Below are 19,331 nucleotides of genomic sequence, written 5' to 3' on the forward strand. Positions count from 1 at the left end.
ACAACAAGCACCTCGTATTATTTTGTATCATTGTATTTAAAATAGACCAAAATTAGTTCAGTTAATGAAGTTTAGGATTTTTATCTTGAGAATGTTTCATTTTTTTTAAACTAAACTTAAATATATGGACTGTTTTATTCATTTTGGCATCACTGTGTATAAGTCATGGTCAAATAAAACATACCAGACTGACATGCATATCCTTAAATATTCCATACACCTAATATAGCACACAGTATTTAGAAAAAAGGGCAAGGGGGTCCCAATAACAGCAAATTGATTTGGCTTATAACAGATAACAAGGAATTAAAATGGACAAAAACAGATAACTGTGAATGAAATATTAAAATAAGTCAGTTCCTGGACTGATTGAAAGATTATGTCTCCATCATATGAAAATCAAGCACAATCCCTCCAGTTGCTGAATGTTTCCATTAATTGTAACTCATAACAATACAGAAACAGGTCTGCAATTAGTGGTGCACAGTTAGTCCCCATTGGCATTCTGATAACTTGACGATATATGGAAACTCCATAGCAGACAAAAATGATATTTTGTCAAAAAAATTAAGGGCAGTTATGGTATCAAAGCAGGTCCAATTGACATAGTTCTTTTGTTTGTTATTACTAAAAAATTACCTGAAAGAGTTTGAATATATATATTCGCATTCTGATTTTTTTCTAAATGCACGTACGTTCAATGCAGGAGGTGTGTGGTTTTTTTCTTAATAAGACTATGACCACAGAGGTATATAGTGTAGAAAAATCAAAAGCACCAATTATAAGCATGCAATTTATCAAGTTCTTTGAACTAATTTTGAAACTGCAAAAGTAATTTATTCCACTATTTTCAAAGGCTATATTTAAACAATTTATTATCAGTTTTTTTTAGTGTACTAGTAAGTAGAATACATAGTAAAGTAGTGGAACAATGGCTTGAAGACGAACTAAATCTTTGTTTGTAATGAGTTATGTGCAGCTTCAGAACCCAGGACATGGTTGGAACTTTTATTGTACAATGTATTTGGTTCTGCTTTGAAAAGAATCAAAGATCTGAGTCTGTGTACTTTATTATATGTTTGTAAGGACCTAGTCCTTAATTGACATCCTCATCAGATATCCTTGGCCAAATATTTCCTTTTTGTCATATTAAGAATTGTTCGAATTTAATATGTACGTTCTGGAAACGAGGAACAATATCCCAATACAAAACAATTACTACATAGATATAGGCAGTTGTGGTATGAGTGCCAATGAAACAACTCTCCATCCAAGTAACAATTTATAAAATTAAACCATTGTACATGTAGGTCAGAATACAGCTTTCAACACGGAGCCTTGGCTCACACTGAATAGCAAGCTACATGTTCATAAAAAATGGATTTTATTACAAGGATAATCATAAGATATACTGGAGTTGTCCTGGACCTAACCATTCTATTAATATGTTTATGTGATGATCTGTGATGGGTATATGTTTATGAAATCCTTAATCGAATACGGGACCACAATATTACTGGTGGTAGACCCAAAGCAATCTCCAATAATCTTCAATTTTTACCGAATATTGGCTGTCAAAACAAATGCTAACATTCCAATTTTCAATAACAGTTAACAGCAAATACATTATCACAATAACAGAAAACAAAAAACCTAATAGTCCAATAACAGTGAACAATGAATAAGACAATAACAGCTAACAGCAAATATATTTTCAGAATAACAGATAACAAAGAATCAAATTGCCCCATAACAGCATAACAGTTCAACCCCTCCCCCCCCCCCATCTGAATTGATGTGGCTGCATACTTGTACATTCTGTCGATCCAAACGGATGCAAAACTATGGCAAGGAGAAACAAAAGTGACCATATTTCTGTTTCTCAGTCACTCTTGGTGTGAACTAGACTGGAATGAAACTTCTTGTCATATATAATGAGTGAAAGATTGGGTTTTATTTTAAAAATCACTGAGACCAGCAACAAATAACTAGAGGCTCTCAAAAGCCTGTAATGCTCACCTGACTCTACTTGGGTTTTTGAAATCATATAAAAAAAGATAAAATTTGGCTACAAATTAACACACTTGGTCAGCACATGATTAGGAAAGGAGCATCAGTGTTATGTTTGGTTTCATTCAATTCAGTGGTTGTCAAGAAGAAGACTTTTATATGCATTTCCCATAGGGTCCTATGTTAAACTAAGCCCCTCCCTGGCGGCCATCTTGGATGATGAATCGGCTACAAAGTAACAAAACTTGGTCAGCATCTCATCAGGAACATTCATACTATGTTTGGTTTCATTCCATTCAGTGGTTCTCTAAAAGAAAAAAATTGTATGTATTTCCCATAGGGTCCTATGTTAAACTAAGTTCCCGTACTGTCGGCCATCTTAGACATTGGATTGGCGACAAAGTAACAACACTTGGTAAGCATCTCATTAGGAACATTCATGCTATGTTTGGTTTCCTTCCATTCAGTGGTTCTCTAAAAGAAGACATTTGTATGTATTTCCAATAGGGTCCTATGTTAAACTTAGCCCCTTGCTGGCTCCATCTTGGATGATGGATCGGCTACAAAGTAATAACAATTGGACAGCATCTCATAAGGAGCATTCATGCTATGTTTGGTTTCCTTCCATTCAGTGGTTATCTAAAAGAAGACATTTATATGTATTTCCCATAGGATCCTATGTTAAACTAAGTCCCAAGCAGGCGGCCATCTTTGATGATGGATTGGCCATAAAGTACATTGTAACAACACTTGGTCAACAGTTCATAAGGAACATTCATGCTATGTTTGGTTTCATTCCATTCAGTGGTTCTCTTAAAGAAGTCATTTGTATGCATTTCCCATAGGGTCCTATGTTAAACTAAGTCCCCCGCTGGTGGCCATCTTGGATGATGGATTGGCTACAAAGTAACAACACTTGGTCAGCACCTCATAAGGAACATTCATGACATGTTTGGTTTCATTCCATTCAGTGTTTCTCTAAAAGAAGTTCAAAATGTAACCAGATGCTCCGCAGGGCGCAGCTTTATACGACCGCAGAGGTTGAACCCTGAACAGTTGGGGCAAGTATGGACACAACATTTAAGCTTGATACAGCTCTTAATTTGGATTGTGATTAAATAGTTGACACAACATAGGTTTCTGACACAGAATGAATGTGGTCTAAGAACTTAAACTTAAAAACTTAAAAATTTTAAATTGGACATTTACCTATTATGGTCCAATATCCAAAATCTAAATACATGGTTAGATTCAGCATATCATAGAACCCCAAGAATTCAATTTTTGATGAAATCAAATAATGTTCAATTTTTGACCCTTTGGACCTTAATGTAGACCAATTTGAAAACGGGACAATACTGTGCAATTGAATATTTCTTGCTATTGCGCAAAACTGTTCAATTGAAAATTTCTTGCTATTGCGCAATATTGTGCAATTAGATATTTCTTGCTATTGTGCAATACTGTGCAATTGAAGATTTCTTGCTACTGCACAATACTGTGCAATTGAAGATTTCTTGCTATTGCGCAATTGAAAATTTCTTACTATTGCACAATACTGTGCAATTGAAGATTTCTTGCTATTGCGGAATACTGTGCAATTGAAAATTTCTTGCTATTGCACAATACTTAATATAATATTATTGTACGCAGATTTGGACCAACTTGAAAACTGGGCCCATAATCAAAAATCTAAGTACATGTTTAGATTCAGCATATCAAAGAACCCCAAGAATTCAATTTTTGTTAAAATCAAGGTAAGTTTTATTTTGGACCCTTTGGACCTTAATTTAGACCAATTTGAAAACAGGACCAAAAATTAAGAATCTGAGTACACGGTTAGATTTGGTATATCATAGAACCCCAATAATTCATTTTTTGATGAAATCAAAAAAAGTTTAATTTTGGCCCCTAATTCATTGGGACCAAAACTCCCAAAATCAATCCGAAACCTTCCTTTTGTGGTCATAAACCTTGTGTTATTGTGCAAAAACCGAGAGAAATGCTTGTTTGGGACCTGTTTTTGGCCCCTCATTCCTAAACTATTGGATCTAAAACTCCCAAAATCAATCCCAACCTTCCTTTTGTGGTCATAACCCTTATGTTAAAATTTCATAGCTTTCTGTTTACCTATACAAAAGTTATTGTGAGAAAAACCAAGAAAAATGCTTATTTGGGCCCTTTTTGGCCCCTAATTCCTAAACTGTTGGGACCAAAACACCCAAAATCAATCCCAACCTTCCTTTTATGGTCATAAACCTTGTGTTTAAATTTCATAGATTTCTATATACTTTTACTAAAGTTAGAGTGCGAAAACCAAATGTCTTTGGACGACGACCAAGACTACAACGCGCCAACGTGGAACCAATACATATATGACCAAAAAATTTTCAATTTTTGCGGTCGTATAAAAAGTTTATGCAGACGACGGACGACGACAAGGGACGCCAAATGATAAGAAAAGCTCACTTGGCCATCAGGCCAGGTGAGCTAAAAAGCAACAATGAAATATGAATAGGAAAAGCTTTTCCAGATCATTAATTCTAGGAACTTTAAATGTTATATGAACCAAACTTTAATATAAAAGTCTAATACAATAAGTGAAATATTTCTATCTATTGAGATTACTGTCACAATTTTAAATAAGCCTTATTCCACATCAGCAAAGAAAACTGGAAAATTCAAAAGGTTTTTCCCCTTTCTTATAGAATGAACTCATTATAGAAATCAAAGCGCTGTAAGCGCTGAAGGCAGTTAACCAAAAACCAAGGCAACCGTAATTATGAAAACTGTGGCAATGTTGCCTTAACATTAAACATTCATATATAGTACATTCATGTTTATCTAATGATTAATTTATTAAGGCAAATAATTTATATGTTATCAAGGTTTCAAAAGCAATGCATATATCAATGTATATTTTTTATGGTAAGTCTGCAGTGGTACAAGTTCCCAATGATTGCAGTTGTTCTACTTGGTAGTTAACCTTGGTTTTATTTGACTGCTAGAAGTTCAATTTGACTTAGTATGAACATGTAATAGTATGAATGGACTGGTTTCCCTGGAAAGAAAACTGAGTTTGTATTCTATAGTACAAAAGTTATGAGACACGAATCGGACAAATGTTCACTACAACAGGGATCAAAGGTGAGGTCTGACTGACCTGCCCATAGTAAATGTAAATGATTTGTTATTTTGTCCCATACATATGAATATATATAATTTAGGGGTTGGGATCTCAACGGTTTTCATGTTCTCAAACAGGTAGGGTAGGCAGAGGATTTAGGGGGGCAGGGGGCCCGCCCCCCCCTTTTTGGGAAAAAATTGGTTGCTTATATAGGGAATCACTGAAGCGTGACTGGAGCGGGCCTCTCTTAGGTCAGTCAGTGGGCCCCACTTATGAAAATTTCTGGATCCGCCACTGGGGGTAGGGTGACCCTAGGGACTTCCCCTACATTTCATTTTATTTGTTATATTGGTCCCATACATGAATATATATGGTTTAGGGGTGGGGATCTCATTGGTTTCCAAGTTCTCAAACAGGAGGGGTAGGGTGACCCCAGGGACTCCCCTATATTTCATTTAATTAGTTATATTGACCCATACATGATTATATATTGTTTTGGTGTGGGGATCTCGACCGTTTCCAAGTTCTCAAACAGGAGGGTTGGGATGACCACAGGGACTTCCCCTATATTTCATTTGATTTGTTATATTGTCCCATACATGAGTATATATGGTTTAGGGGTAAGGGTCTTGACCATTTCCAAGTTCTCAAACAGGAGGGTGAACAGAGACTCCCCTATCTTTTATTTGAATTGTTATATTGTCCTGTACATGAATATATATGGTTAAGGGGTGGCGATCTCAATGGGTTTCAAATTCTCAAACAGGAGGGGGTGGAGAGACCCAAGGGACTCCTCTCTTAGGTCAGTCAGTGGGCCCCACTTATGAAAATTTCTGGATCCGCCACTGGGGGGTAGGGTGACCCTAGGGACTTCCCCTACATTTTATTTTATTTGTTATATTGTCCCATACATGAATATATATGGTTTAGGGGTGGGGATCTCATTGGTTTCCAAGTTCTCGAACAGTAGGGGTAGGGTGACCCCAGGGACTCCCCTATATTTCATTTAATTTGTTATATTGTCCCATACATGAATATATATGGTTTAGGGGTGGTGATCTCGACCATTTTTAAATTCTAAAACAGGAGGGGTAGGGTGATCCCTAGCGACTCTTCCTATATTTCATTTGATTTTTCATATTGTCACAAACATGAATATATATGGTTAAGGGGTGTGGATCTCGACCGTTTCCAAGTTCTCAAACAGGAGGGGGTGGGGTAACTCCAGGGACTCCCCCTATATTTCATTTTTTATTTATATTGTCCTATACTTGAATATATGCAGGGGCAGATTCAGACGGGGGAGGGTTGCGGGCTTGCACCCCCCTTAAATTTGCAAAGCATGGGTTGTTCTCAGCTTAATAAAGAATATTCCGATAATTTTACTTCAATTTTTTTTTTAACCTCGCTCTGCTCGGTGAAAATTTAAGTTTGCGCCCCTCCTAACCTAAAATCCTGGATCTGCCCCTCATATGGTTTAGGGGTGGGGAGCTCGACCGTTTCCAAGTTATCAAACAGGAAGGGGTAGAGTGGCCCAAAGAATGCCACCTATATATCATATGATTTACCGGTACTTACATTAAGGTATATACAATATAGTTGCATTATTTGTGAAAATAAAGAAAGAAACTTTCAGCTACTTTAATTGACCCTTCAAATTTGAGAAAAAACAAATAACCCCTCGAAATTGCAGTAATATGTTTACACTTTAAAAGCATCTCACATGCATTATCATCATTTATCATTTATAAAATTTAGACTGTGACCATGAACATGTATATTGTTAAATATACTGTTCCCAGCTGTCACGTTGTATTGGATTTTTAAATTAAAATTTGTCAAAAAGTAATTTTGAGTTTCTGAATAAAATATTCTTCTGCTTTCTTTTACATATATCTTTTAGTTTACAATACTAGTGTTTATATTCATTTACCACGCATAGATGTATTTTTTTTCACCTGCTTGGATTTATTTTGTAAAAGATCGCCAAACCCGGAATTACCCTTATCCGCTTCCGGAATCGGATCCGATTTTGTAAAATTTTGTCTTCACGGCCGCCATTGTTATGTGTTTACAATGTGGCCCAAGACCACAATTAATGACCCCGCTTTTCGTTGTTCACGAATATAGTTCCCTTTAATTATAGTGTATTTTTTCTTTATTTTTACATCAAAAGAACATTTATGATATGTAAAATGTTTTGTTTTAATTTAACAACTTCAGAAAATTGTTGTAAGTGGAAAATATTACATTTCATATAAGGCCTCACTTCATTTGAAAACCTCTATTTTTTGGCATAGGCACATATAAAATTAACTTTTGTCAAATTTTTATAAGTCTCATACATTAAGTATGCTATCATGTACTTTGAATAGATAATATCTTATCCATTAAGACATTAAAAAGTGCAATTTGGTGTTTTTTTGGGATTTTTGAAGCCAAAATTTGAAAGTTGAAATTGTTCTATTTCAACGTCACAATTCAGCAACCAAAGTTGAGATATAAAAAATGCCACATTTTCTATAATATATATCATATGGCTTTGAAACTTTGTAAACTGACTCATAATACACTAAGCTTAAATCATGCCAAGTTTTATTGGAATTGGTCAAGTTTTTGGCCCCTAATAGGCCCAAGACCACAATTAATGACCCCGCTTTTCGTTGTTCACGAATATAGTTCCCTTTAATTATAGTGTATTTTTTCTTTATTTTTTTTCTTTCCCTTTCTCATTCATTTCTTAGCTTTTCTGGGGTGGAAATGAAAGAAGAGAGCTGAAATAAACTTTTGGATGTTTTATTTTAACTGATTTTAATAAGGAAAGAGTGATTAGGCCAGGTGCAAAAAGGTTATATTTACACTTTTCGGAACATCTCTTGACTTGCCTATAGGGGTATGGATGTGTATTGGCCAAATTTGTATGATGTACAGATGCAATTTTTCTGAAAATTGCATATATTTTTGGACTTGTACTGTACATTACACACACAAAAAATTAGACAAAAAGAATAGGCAAAATTTTTTTAATGTGACAAAACGTTATAAAGAAATGATAGAGGAATTAATTGTGGTCTCGGGCCAATGTTGTTTTTGTCAATCAGATACGATTTTACTCGAATTAATACAATATTTGTCGGCGATTTTCTGTATAAAGCTAGCGGTTGAACAAAATGAACATCGCCGTCATGAATAATAATGATAAAAATAAGTTTTTAGCTCGTTTAATTGGAGACTTTGGTGAACATGGTGAAAAGGTTTTCAAAGTAATTTCTTATTTTCTTTCAAATGGAAGGTAACTACGTCGGGCGTTGCTAGAAACCAACTATCCTAGTCGAAATTCCGCTTGTAAAAGTGGAAGGGCGCGGACCTCGGACCACTCTAATTTGGACACCTGCCTCCAAATTGAAAAGCTACGAAAATTTCTTTTTCTAATTTGAAATTGCCGCCAACAGCATGAACAGTTGAACTTATTATATAATAGACTACTGACGTAGTTGTACTACCGTACGTATTGATGACAAACAATATTCCTACGACTTTTGTCATTTGGGAAAGCTAAACTACTTGTCTTAAGAGATTTTCGGCGATTAAATATTTCATACAATTGTTCTTTGACATCTTAGCTAAAAGGACAAGTCATAATGAACTACACAAGGATTCTTAATAAGCACTACTTCCTTTGTGTAACTTTAAAACTTTTGGATAAATCGACGATCATTTAAGGTTTTTCTGGTCATTTTTTTTGTAATCCAGAATAAAAAGTATTAAAAAAGTGTTCAATTAGTTATATATAACATAGTAGCAAGCTAGATAATAACAATGGCAAGTATTTCAGGATTTATTGGGTAGAACACAAATCTAGGGTGCTCGCATAATGCAGCTTAACTGCATAAAAATAATTCAATTTGGCAAGTTAAACTCAAGATTTCATTCACAAAGTATTTCTTCAACAGATTCAGTTGCCTTTCAACAATGATGGTGTGAGCTAGAACCCTGCACATGGCTTTCTCCACAAATGGAAACTAGCCAAGAGAGCTGAAAGTGAAGTTACACACAAACAACCAATCAATCAAAGGAGCAAAGATGATTTTATTTCTCTTATTAGTGATTTCTGCTCTGGTTAATCAGGGTTTTTCCATTACAATTTCTTTATTCATGGTAATTGGTTTCCATTATAGCCGATTCAGCTAGTATTCTGCATGAGCAATTTAATATCTCAACCAATGGCGTGAATGTATCTTGTATTTTCTGAATAAACCTTTGGGTCAAAGAGACAACACCCCTTCCAAAGAGCAGATAACAGCCGATGGGTCTTCAATGTAGCAAGAAAATCCTGCAACAGTTTACATATACAGTTCTAACTTTTAAGGGCAAAAACAAATTGAAAAGTAAAATTTGCCTATTAAAAGATTTACACACAAGTGATTGTTAAGGCACCTCAGACACAGACAAAAGTCAACAAATATCATAAATTCTGTTTATTTTATAAATATTTAACATGTTTGATCCTAATAATGCATACAAGAAAAAGAAGAAAAACATCTAGAAAGAATTCGACAACACTTGCAGTATTACTTGAAATTTCATAATGTACATGTAAACAAAAAAGTTTTTTGGTTCAAAATAAAATAAATTTGGCTGTTCAATCTTGACAGTAAATCTATACCATTTACAAACAATGTGCAGGATTTAGATGGTCTTTGTGAATGGAGGCATTAAATTCTAACTTTCTATTCAATGTTATACAGGCTTACTAGATAGATTAACAAACACATTTCAAACTGTGGTTTTTAAACATGAAAACAGTATTCATTTGTTATCAATCTTGTCTCTATTACACACAACAATACAAATGTTATGATACATGTAATTCTTGAACAGAAGCAAGATGATTTATAAATGAACTTTACCTAACCTTTGTCATGAAACAAGTTATAAATGTAATGAAAAGACTAAGCAGTTATTGCACTTCATAAAGGTACTCTCTAATCGACCAGGATAATTATGTGATATAATTATATCTATGTAAGTCCCTGTGGTTTTAATTACTGGTACTGAGAACATCAAAATCATACATACAAAAAAAAAAAAATGAACACATTTTTTCAAAAACTTTTCATCCACAAATAGTATTTTTTCAAATAATCAGGTTATGATAACACTAAACAATTAATTTGGATTTTTTAAAGAATCTGAGAAGAAACAAAGATCCTTACAACCTATTACTAGGGGCTTTTCTGTTGTTGAATGTTTAAAAATCCCTTTGGATTCCCAACACATCTATTTATTTTGTAACCACCATCTTTGAATTTTGAGATTTGTAAAAATGATATTGATCATTTTTAAATAAGGATTACATAGATGTGACATATTCTTTTTAACAATTTACAACTAATTCTGGGTCCTAGAACTTTATTCAGTACTCAAGAGAATAAAAACTTGTGCACAAAACACCAAATCCAGTATTACAATTGGTTAAATTCTGAGTATTATATTCATACTTGAAACTTGTATTTACCGGAAAGCCTGATGTTAAAAAAAGAAAGTATATGTTTGTAATAAAATCTGTTCCAAAACTGTACCCTAAATCTGAAACATTTAAAGCTAGTACAATGTTTTTTAATATGAAATTTTAATGTCATGTAATGTCTAAAAACATTTCAATACAGAGTTGAAAAAAATGCAGGCATTAAAAGATTGAATTATGCCACCTGCTGTCTCAAAATTATACAAATATTAATGGTTAGATCCATGGTTTATGGTACCTAAAAATATGTGTAAGCTAAATGGAATTTTACACCTTCAACACTGTCACGAGACACACATATTATCTAGATAACAAGGTAACATGCAAACATCTCATATTCTAAATTCATTTAGCTCATATTTCCAGACAATTTCAGACATCTGTCTTTTAAAAATACATAAAAATGTCAAATGTCTCAGTAGTTCATGATTTCAAATAAGAATTGTATAATTTGAGATGCGTTGGCTATCAATGCATTTATTAACTTATTTTAGGTCGAAAAATATCTCAATGCAAAGATTAATACTGTTTGAAAATTGATTTGATATAAGAACCCTACAAAACAGACTAAGACTAATCTTTTATTACACATTTGAATGTTCAAATTCAATCGAAGTCAAATAGATATAAGAAGATGTGGTACGAGTGCCAATGAGACAACTCTCCATCCAAGTATACATGTACAACAGTTCATATATACATGAACTTGAATAAGATTGATTTCTATCTGAGGCAGCTCATTTATTAAACCTTAATACAACTATATAAAGTTTAAATGTAAACAAAATATAATATGCTTCAATTACTTAAAACAATTACATGACACTTTACAGTTGTAGGTTTGTATATTTGTATAAACTAAATTTATCATAACTTGCCCAAAAATATGTTTTTTTTAGCAGACTACATCCCTTTGTAAATCTGCTCTAAAGCTCTGTCCAATGATTTGTATATGATTTAAAATGATAGGACTTCTACAAATCTATACACATATTTTGCCTGTACATCTATACAATTTTTCTTTTCAAGATGAGAAATTATCTCCCTTTACACTTGATTTGTATGTGCTTCAACAATAAACATATAAATAATATCAGCTGTATATGTTCAGACTTTCTACATACATTTATAAATTATTGAAATCAAGTGCTATCAAAAACTTTAAATTAAGAAACATTCACATAGAGAGGTTAAAAAAACAATATACTGGAACATTTCAGTCTTTATCTGATCATTGAATCAATAAAATTAGATGTGCAAATAAATTGGTTTTCATTTTACTTATATTTTCTTATCATAGTAAAATATGCAGATCTTCCTGAACAATTTTTATGTTTTCTTGTTTTCAAAGAAGTACAAACTAATAAAATGGAATGTTACCAGGTAGTTTTGTGCATATAATTTCTGATTGAATCTAAGTTAACAGTTTTATTTAATATGTCTTAGGGGTCTAAAAGAAAGTTATGGAGACTTTCAAAACAAACACAGAATACTTAGTGATGAGGCACAAATAACAAACATGTCGGTTTCACAAATGAAGTTACAACATATACTATCTAATCTATAGGTATCATGTCGATCTGTCTATATATTCTGCTATTTGTAAATTTCTCCAGTCTTTAGATAGATCATCAAAATGGTTATCAAAGTCAACTAACTGTCTGTAGGAATCTGGTGTAGATAATAACATTCTGCTTAACTCTAGTGTTTCTTCGTCTGTTGTTGGTCTACAATGTATACATACATTTGTTACTTCCTGTTCAATTGTGCAACCCTCAGAAAAATAGTCATTTAGTTTTTTTATTACATAGAATTGGATATCACTAAGTCGTTTTGTAACTTCTATTTCAAAAATGGACAACATTCTCTTTGATAGGAAATTGTTGTATGACTTTACTTGATTGAAATTGATTTACTTCATTCTTAAATATACCACTGCTAACAGTTTTAATACATTGTATTTAGATTTTGTATTAGTAAAATTCTAATTTTTTTATTTTTTGAACTTCTTTTTATTTTATGTGTTTGTAGCCATATCTCATCTTTATAAACACAACGATATAAATTAATTGAACATTAATACAGTATAACATTGTAAAAATTTGCTTACAATTCTGAAGCACCTGAGATCACCACCTTCAATTGTTTACAATTCTGAAGCACCTGAGATCACCACCTTCAATTGTTTACAATTCTGAAGCACCTGAGATCACCACCTTCAATTGTTTACAATTCTGAAGCACCTGAGATCACCACCTTCAATTGTTTACAATTCTGAAGCACCTGAGATCACCACATTCAATTGTTTACAATTCTGAAGCACCTGAAATCACCACCTTCAATTGTTTACAATTCTGAAGCACCTGAGATCACCACATTCAATTGTTTACAATTCTGAAGCACCTGAGATCACCACCTTCAGTTGTTTTTAGTGGGTTAAGTGGTGCTCAATCTTTAGTTGTCTTGTGTTTTGTATACTATTTTTAAAAACTTTGTTGTGATCATTTGGTCCTGAAAAGGTGGAAATGATTTGAATGTTGGAAATAAAGTTCACTACATTGCACATGTACAAGATAAAATGGAGAATGGAAATGGGGAATCTGTCAAACAACAACCTGACCATAGAGCAGACAACAGCCACCAATGGGTCTTCAATGTAGCTAGAAACTCCTGCACCCGGAGGCGTCCTTCAGCTGGCCACTGTAGAGTATGTACAGTACCCATCATAGGTTTAATCACTGAACCGCAACTATGAACCATTTTGACAATAGGCATCCCCAAAACTCAAAATACTCAGTGATTTAAACTTTTTAAATATAAGTAGATGTCTTATGTTGATGGGTCTGTCTATCAAGATAGACAAACAATTTTGACAAACCAAACAACTAGTAAAATCGACCATTATATAAAACTCACCAGCCTTTGTTCTATGTCAAGAGGCATGTCAAAATTGGTTTATGTGGAGAAATAAGTCAAATAGATTGATGTCAAGACACATGCCAATTTTTTTCATGTCAAGTGTTCATCAGTAGCAGAATTTAAGCTAAACTTAATTGATGACACTCCAACAATATGAGCACCTGAATTTACTAAGTAAGAAAAAGTCAACATATCTATACCTTTTATCAGTTTTGCCCCAATTTGATTCTTTAAATGTATATATATTGTAAGCTTCTGACACTGCTAGTGGCGATACTTTATTGTTATCAACCTGAAAAATAGAATCATACATTGAAAATATGCATAACATATCTGGGACATCATCACATAATTTTCACATTAATCACACATTAAAAACGCAAAGCCTCTTTGACTAGAAAATTTGTGATACAATTTAATATAAGATATGTCATTTGTATATGTAATGTTTTTGGAAAAGTTTTAGACATTTTTCATGCTAAACTTGCATCAATATGAATCCAATTTAATTATAGAGTTTGTTCTTACTGTGCTCTTATTTTATAGAAGTTTTTATTTTCTAAGTTTCTGACTCTCAACACATAACTGACCAATTAAAATATATTTTTCTCTCTCAAAAAATATATTCAAATATTAGAAGTCCTGCATTTAACCCAGGTTTGATCCATCATTTTCTACATAAGGAAATGCCTATACCAAGTCAGGAATAAGACATTTGTATTCCATTCATTGATGAGTTTGAGGTTTTGATTTTGCCATTTTATAAAGGACCTTTTTAAGGCATATAAAATCATTTGTGTTCTCCTGGTTGTTTTTAATGCTTTTTATTGCATATATAAACTTCTGCATACCATTGTACATTGTGTATACAATGGTATAGACAAACAAATTATCAATAAACACTCACTATAAAAATACAAGTATCAGGGTTATTATCATAGATTCTTTTTCCTATTATTTTTGCTGCATTGTTTAATCTGAAAGTAGAATAGACATGTTTTAAATTTCTCAGTAAACTTTCCACAAAATAAACAAGAATGTGTCCAAAGTACACGGATGCCCCACTTGCACTATTATTTTACACGTTCAATAGACCGTGAAATTGGGTAAAAAATCTAATTTGGCATTAAATTAGAAAGATCACACCATAGGGAACATGTGTACTAAGTTTCAAGTTGATTGGACTACAACTTCATCAAAAACTACCTTGACCAAAAACTTTAACCTGAAACTCACACTTTAATTTTCTATGTTCAGTGGTCCGTGAAATTGGGGTCAAAAATTTAACTTGGCTGTAAAATTAAAAAGATCATATCATAAGGAACATGTGTACTAAGTTTCAAGTTGATTGGACTTCAGCTTCATCAAAAACTACCTTGACCAAAAACTTTAACCTGAAACTCGCACTTTAATTTTCTATGTTCAGTGGACCGTGAAATTGGGGTAAAAAATTTAACTTGGCTGTAAAATAAGAAAGATCATATCATAAGGAACATGTGTACAAAGTTTCAAGTTGATTGGACTTCAGCTTCATCAAAAACTACCTTGACCAAAAACTTTAACCTGAAACTCACACGTTCATTTTCTATGTTCAGTGGACCGTGAAATTGGGGTCAAAAGTTTAATTTGGTTGTAAAATTAGAAAGATCATATCATAAGGAACATGTGTACCGGTACTAAGTTTCAAGTTGATTGGACTTCAGCTTCATCAAAAACTACCTTGACCAAAAACTTTAACCTGAAGCGGGACAGACGGACGAACGAACAGACGAACGAACAACGAACAGACGAACGAACGGACGGACAGACGGACGCACAGACCAGAAAACATAATGCCCCCCTACTATCGTAGGTGGGGCATAAAAATAAACACAGTCAAACCTGCTTAAGAAACCACCTTTATTAAGCAAAATAAAATTGAGAATGGAAACCTGTGTTAAAAGACCACCAATTTAAGATTCCTCAGTAGTACATAAGTCATTTCATATAAATTGAACCTGTATTGGAAGACCACCTGTATTAAGAGACTTCTTTTTTGTGTCTATCAGTAGAATTGTCAGTAGTTTTGCAATGTTGTCAGCAGTACGCCCAAAGAGTGCCGTGAAGCAGCACAAACCATCTAAGGGGTTTGAGGGCATGCCCCTCCCCAAAAATTTTGAAAAATTAGATGCAATTTCCTGCATTCTGACAGTATCTGCAGTTGTATTCAGATATTTTTAGCAGAAAGATTTTGACCAATATCATAACCTAAAATTTACACCATTTTTCAGAAATGATCCTTGTTGTCCATGAAATAAACTTGATCGCTATCATTTTTTGCTGTAAAGAGCGGGGATTCCCAGTAAAAAAAGCACCTTTTAGACACTGATCACCGTAAACTGAAGCAACTATGATTTTCTTTCCTGGATTGATTGAAAATCCATATTTTTTAATAACAAATCCGTATTCAGTAATTTTATTAAAAAATCCTGTGCAAAATACAGACAATCAGTAAAGCCTCTGTATAATCTCTTTTCCAAGAAATGGTAACTTACACATTATCATCAAGGTTTTCATTGGCTTGATAATATCCGGCTATCACGCATCCTATACTCTTACTGTAGGCTTCAATCTGAAAGTATACAATTAAGCTATAAGACTTTTAATTTTAAAATAACAAAATAAATTAAACAATCTGAAAATACACCATATTTAACTAAGGGTAAATTGTAATAATTATTGTGTAATCAGATTATCCAAAATATGCAATTTAAATAAGGTTGAATTACAAAATAAGGTATGGTAACTGAAAATACACAATAAATAATTTGGGAATGTGTACCCTATACATTTTTTAATAAAAAAATGATTTCATTAACAGTGGAACTCGTTCCCTAGTTTAACAAAGAATGTGTTTAAAATTGGTATCTACATGTATGTTTAGGGGTTAAATGGGTAAATCTATCCTGTCAATGCAGTGGTCTCGCTAGCCCAAAATAGAAGGGCGCCGCGCCCTGGGTGCCTTCATCTGCGCCCTTCTGCCCTGACGTCTTTTTCCAAAATTATCTTGTGCCGTTTTGGTAAAATTTTGTTTCATCGATTTCTGATCTCCAAGTTAATTACATATATGACACCTGTGTGATTGCCCCCAGGTTAATCATGTCATTACAATCAATTACAATGATAAAGACTTCAAAGGTGTTAATAACTAGGTAATTTAATTAGGACAGAAACGTAGACCAAAAAAATGAGCAGTGCCTTTTCTTATCATAAAAAGTGCCCTGCCCTCCACTGGCACCCTGTCCCTTTTGATTTCTAGCTAGAGCACTGCAATGCATATTCGAAGTTGGCCAAATAAGAAAATCGCTACCAAAACAGACACAACAGAATCCCCAAAAAGAACTTGTTCATGATGAACGGCACTATGGTTTCCTGAAAACTCCCAAAACTCTTTATATGATTATCAACCTATGAACAAATATACATTACCTGAAAATTTGACTAATAAAGGTGAAATTCTGCTTAATTCAATGATAAATCTACAATTTTTAGATATATATATATATATATTAGTGTTGTTCTGATGATCGGAATAAGTCGGAAATCAGTTGGTTGGGCCTGGCGATGTCGATAATCGATTGGGATTTTGTTTAATCGATTGTCGTTAAAGTTTCCGGACTTTAAGCTTATCAACTTCCGGTCCGTTTGCGGTTTGCATTTTATATGCGCAGTCAAACAAATAATAACAAAAAAAATCAGGATCGATGACAATAACAATGTCAAACATCCTATAATTAAAGACTTAACCAATTTCCTTCTTTATAAACGTGACAAATGCATTGACTATAATTATTTGCTGATTGATGGAATGTTATTTAAAATTAATAACTTTGTATGAAATACTTTCTTCCAATACCGGTAGATTCTACTTGTTACTTGAGAGCGTACATAAATCATTCTGAGTTTAGACAAAATAATTTCTTTGCTTCATTAGAACGTGTTGCAAATTGCCTTTTATTAATGTTTTATCCATTTGTAGCATCAAAAACGTCATATTCCTTTTCAAATTGCTTGCCAAACATCGTTTATTTTTGTAAATTTTCCGAAATTTGTCCGCCATATTGAAAAATATAAGAATCACAAATCGGATACGGTTCAACTATGAAATAATTCCGCATTCTTGCAATTATAAGTTCAGACGCACGAATGACACAATTGACAGAAAAATAATGATCACAAAAGTGAAAAAAAAAAGCATTCTACACGAATTAACAGACATTGGCTTTGTTTACTGTATATATTATAATGCAAATGCATTGTTTTATTTTTTTCTGTTAATCTTAATTTTTTTAAAGTTAAAAACTTTATATATCTTTTTTTAATTAGAAGCACTCAAATGTTTATACAGCTGTGTTATATTGAAATTGTATCGTGAGTTACACCATTGAAATTTAGAAATGTTAGTGTCACTGTCATACTGTTGGTAATTAATGTTGTAATTATGAGATAAAATATGTTCAATATGAATCTTGATTCTTATTAATTCTTTGTTTTAATTGCTAAATGAATAGTTATCAAAGGTACCAGGATTATAATTTAGTACGCCAGAATATATGAAAAGGAAACAAAAGATCAAATATGAATATATAAACTCTACAATGATATGGAATATACACATTAGACATGTACAATGAGACTAAACATGCTAAATGCATGATTTCATTTAAAAAAGGGCAAGGTATTATGATGCGATTATAACCGATAGTCGGTTGGTTGCTGTTAACCGATTGTAATAGATAATTGGTTGGTAATTTCAACCGATTATCCAACACTAATATATATATATATATGTAATTTTTACTCAATTGAAGTACAATTTAACTTCGTGAACTTAATGATGTGTCCTGACTTTTATGAAAGTTCCTTGTACATGTTCTATAACAGTGTGGTGGACATAATTATTAACAATTGGATAATTATTTCCCATATTATTGTACAAAGAATTTGCATGTAAGACACACACATTAAGTTTCTGAAGTTTAATCTATTACAGTGAGAAATTGTCAAACGACTCAAATTCATATTCTTCATTATCAAATAAAAATGGTATAACACAAGTCCAAATAATAATGACGTCTTGAAAGGCTATTATATTTTTTCTTTGACACCTTACATCATAAGGTGTCAAATTTAAAATAGCCTTCCTAGAAATCATAATTATTGGGACTAGTATAACACTAAACAGGCTTATATCTATCGGTTTTCTGGTTCATATTGAGTTTTGGGGAGTTCTCTCATTTTAGTGATGGTACCCCAATTTCATGATTATACATGTATATGGACTGCAAGTGAAAAATAAGAATGACATAAATAATATATTCAAGAGATAAAATATTTATCTAGATCTGAAAAACTAGGAGTCTAGTGAAATTAAAATCATGAACAATAAATCAAATCGTTAAGTTGTTGACATTTTGTGACAACACCAAAGAGATTCCTCTGATTAAAATTTCTAATGTAAACGGATTAACACCTGCAACAAAGCAGCCTCCAGCATCGGTGCTATACTCAAAGACAAATGAAACAGTGGAATACAGTCAACAAATCGTATATGTTTGTGATCTTTGTTTTTTGGTTCTTCAGCTAGAAGTACACCATTGACAGCGCAATGAGGATATTTAGCTGCATGAAGCAAAATCTTGCAGTAAGCTGCGCTTGTTAAAAATAAATCCGCCATGCTGGATGGCTTTCGCTTTTCTCTTATTTTGA

The 19,331-nt window shown here is 32.9% G+C and overlaps 1 protein-coding gene across 1 annotated transcript; it reads right to left on the reverse strand.

Annotated features, from left to right (window-relative positions):
• Positions 1–9,600: 9,600 nt before the first annotated feature.
• LOC143080536 (ER membrane protein complex subunit 8-like) lies at positions 9,601–19,328 on the reverse strand. Its single transcript, XM_076256420.1, has 5 exons — positions 19,096–19,328; positions 16,118–16,194; positions 14,491–14,560; positions 13,784–13,875; positions 9,601–12,391 (listed from the first exon to the last, which is right to left on the reverse strand). Exons 1-5 carry the CDS (start codon positions 19,297–19,299, stop codon positions 12,235–12,237), a joined length of 600 nt encoding a protein of 199 aa, XP_076112535.1. The 5' UTR covers positions 19,300–19,328; the 3' UTR covers positions 9,601–12,234.
• Positions 19,329–19,331: the final 3 nt, after the last annotated feature.

This window comes from Mytilus galloprovincialis, chromosome 6 (assembly GCF_965363235.1).
Source record: "Mytilus galloprovincialis chromosome 6, xbMytGall1.hap1.1, whole genome shotgun sequence".
Classification (NCBI taxonomy): domain Eukaryota; kingdom Metazoa; phylum Mollusca; class Bivalvia; order Mytilida; family Mytilidae; genus Mytilus; species Mytilus galloprovincialis.

Excerpts from the sequence above, each read along its gene's own strand:
- LOC143080536 (XM_076256420.1), bottom strand. The coding sequence starts at position 19,299 with ATGGCGGATTTATTTTTAACAAGCGCAGCTTACTGCAAGATTTTGCTT. Across the intron at positions 13,876-14,490 it reads CTGATACTTGTATTTTTATA|GTTGATAACAATAAAGTATC; the intron begins GTGAGTGTTTAT and ends TCTATTTTTCAG. Across the intron at positions 12,392-13,783 it reads TGGGGCAAAACTGATAAAAG|ACCAACAACAGACGAAGAAA; the intron begins GTATAGATATGT and ends TATACATTGTAG.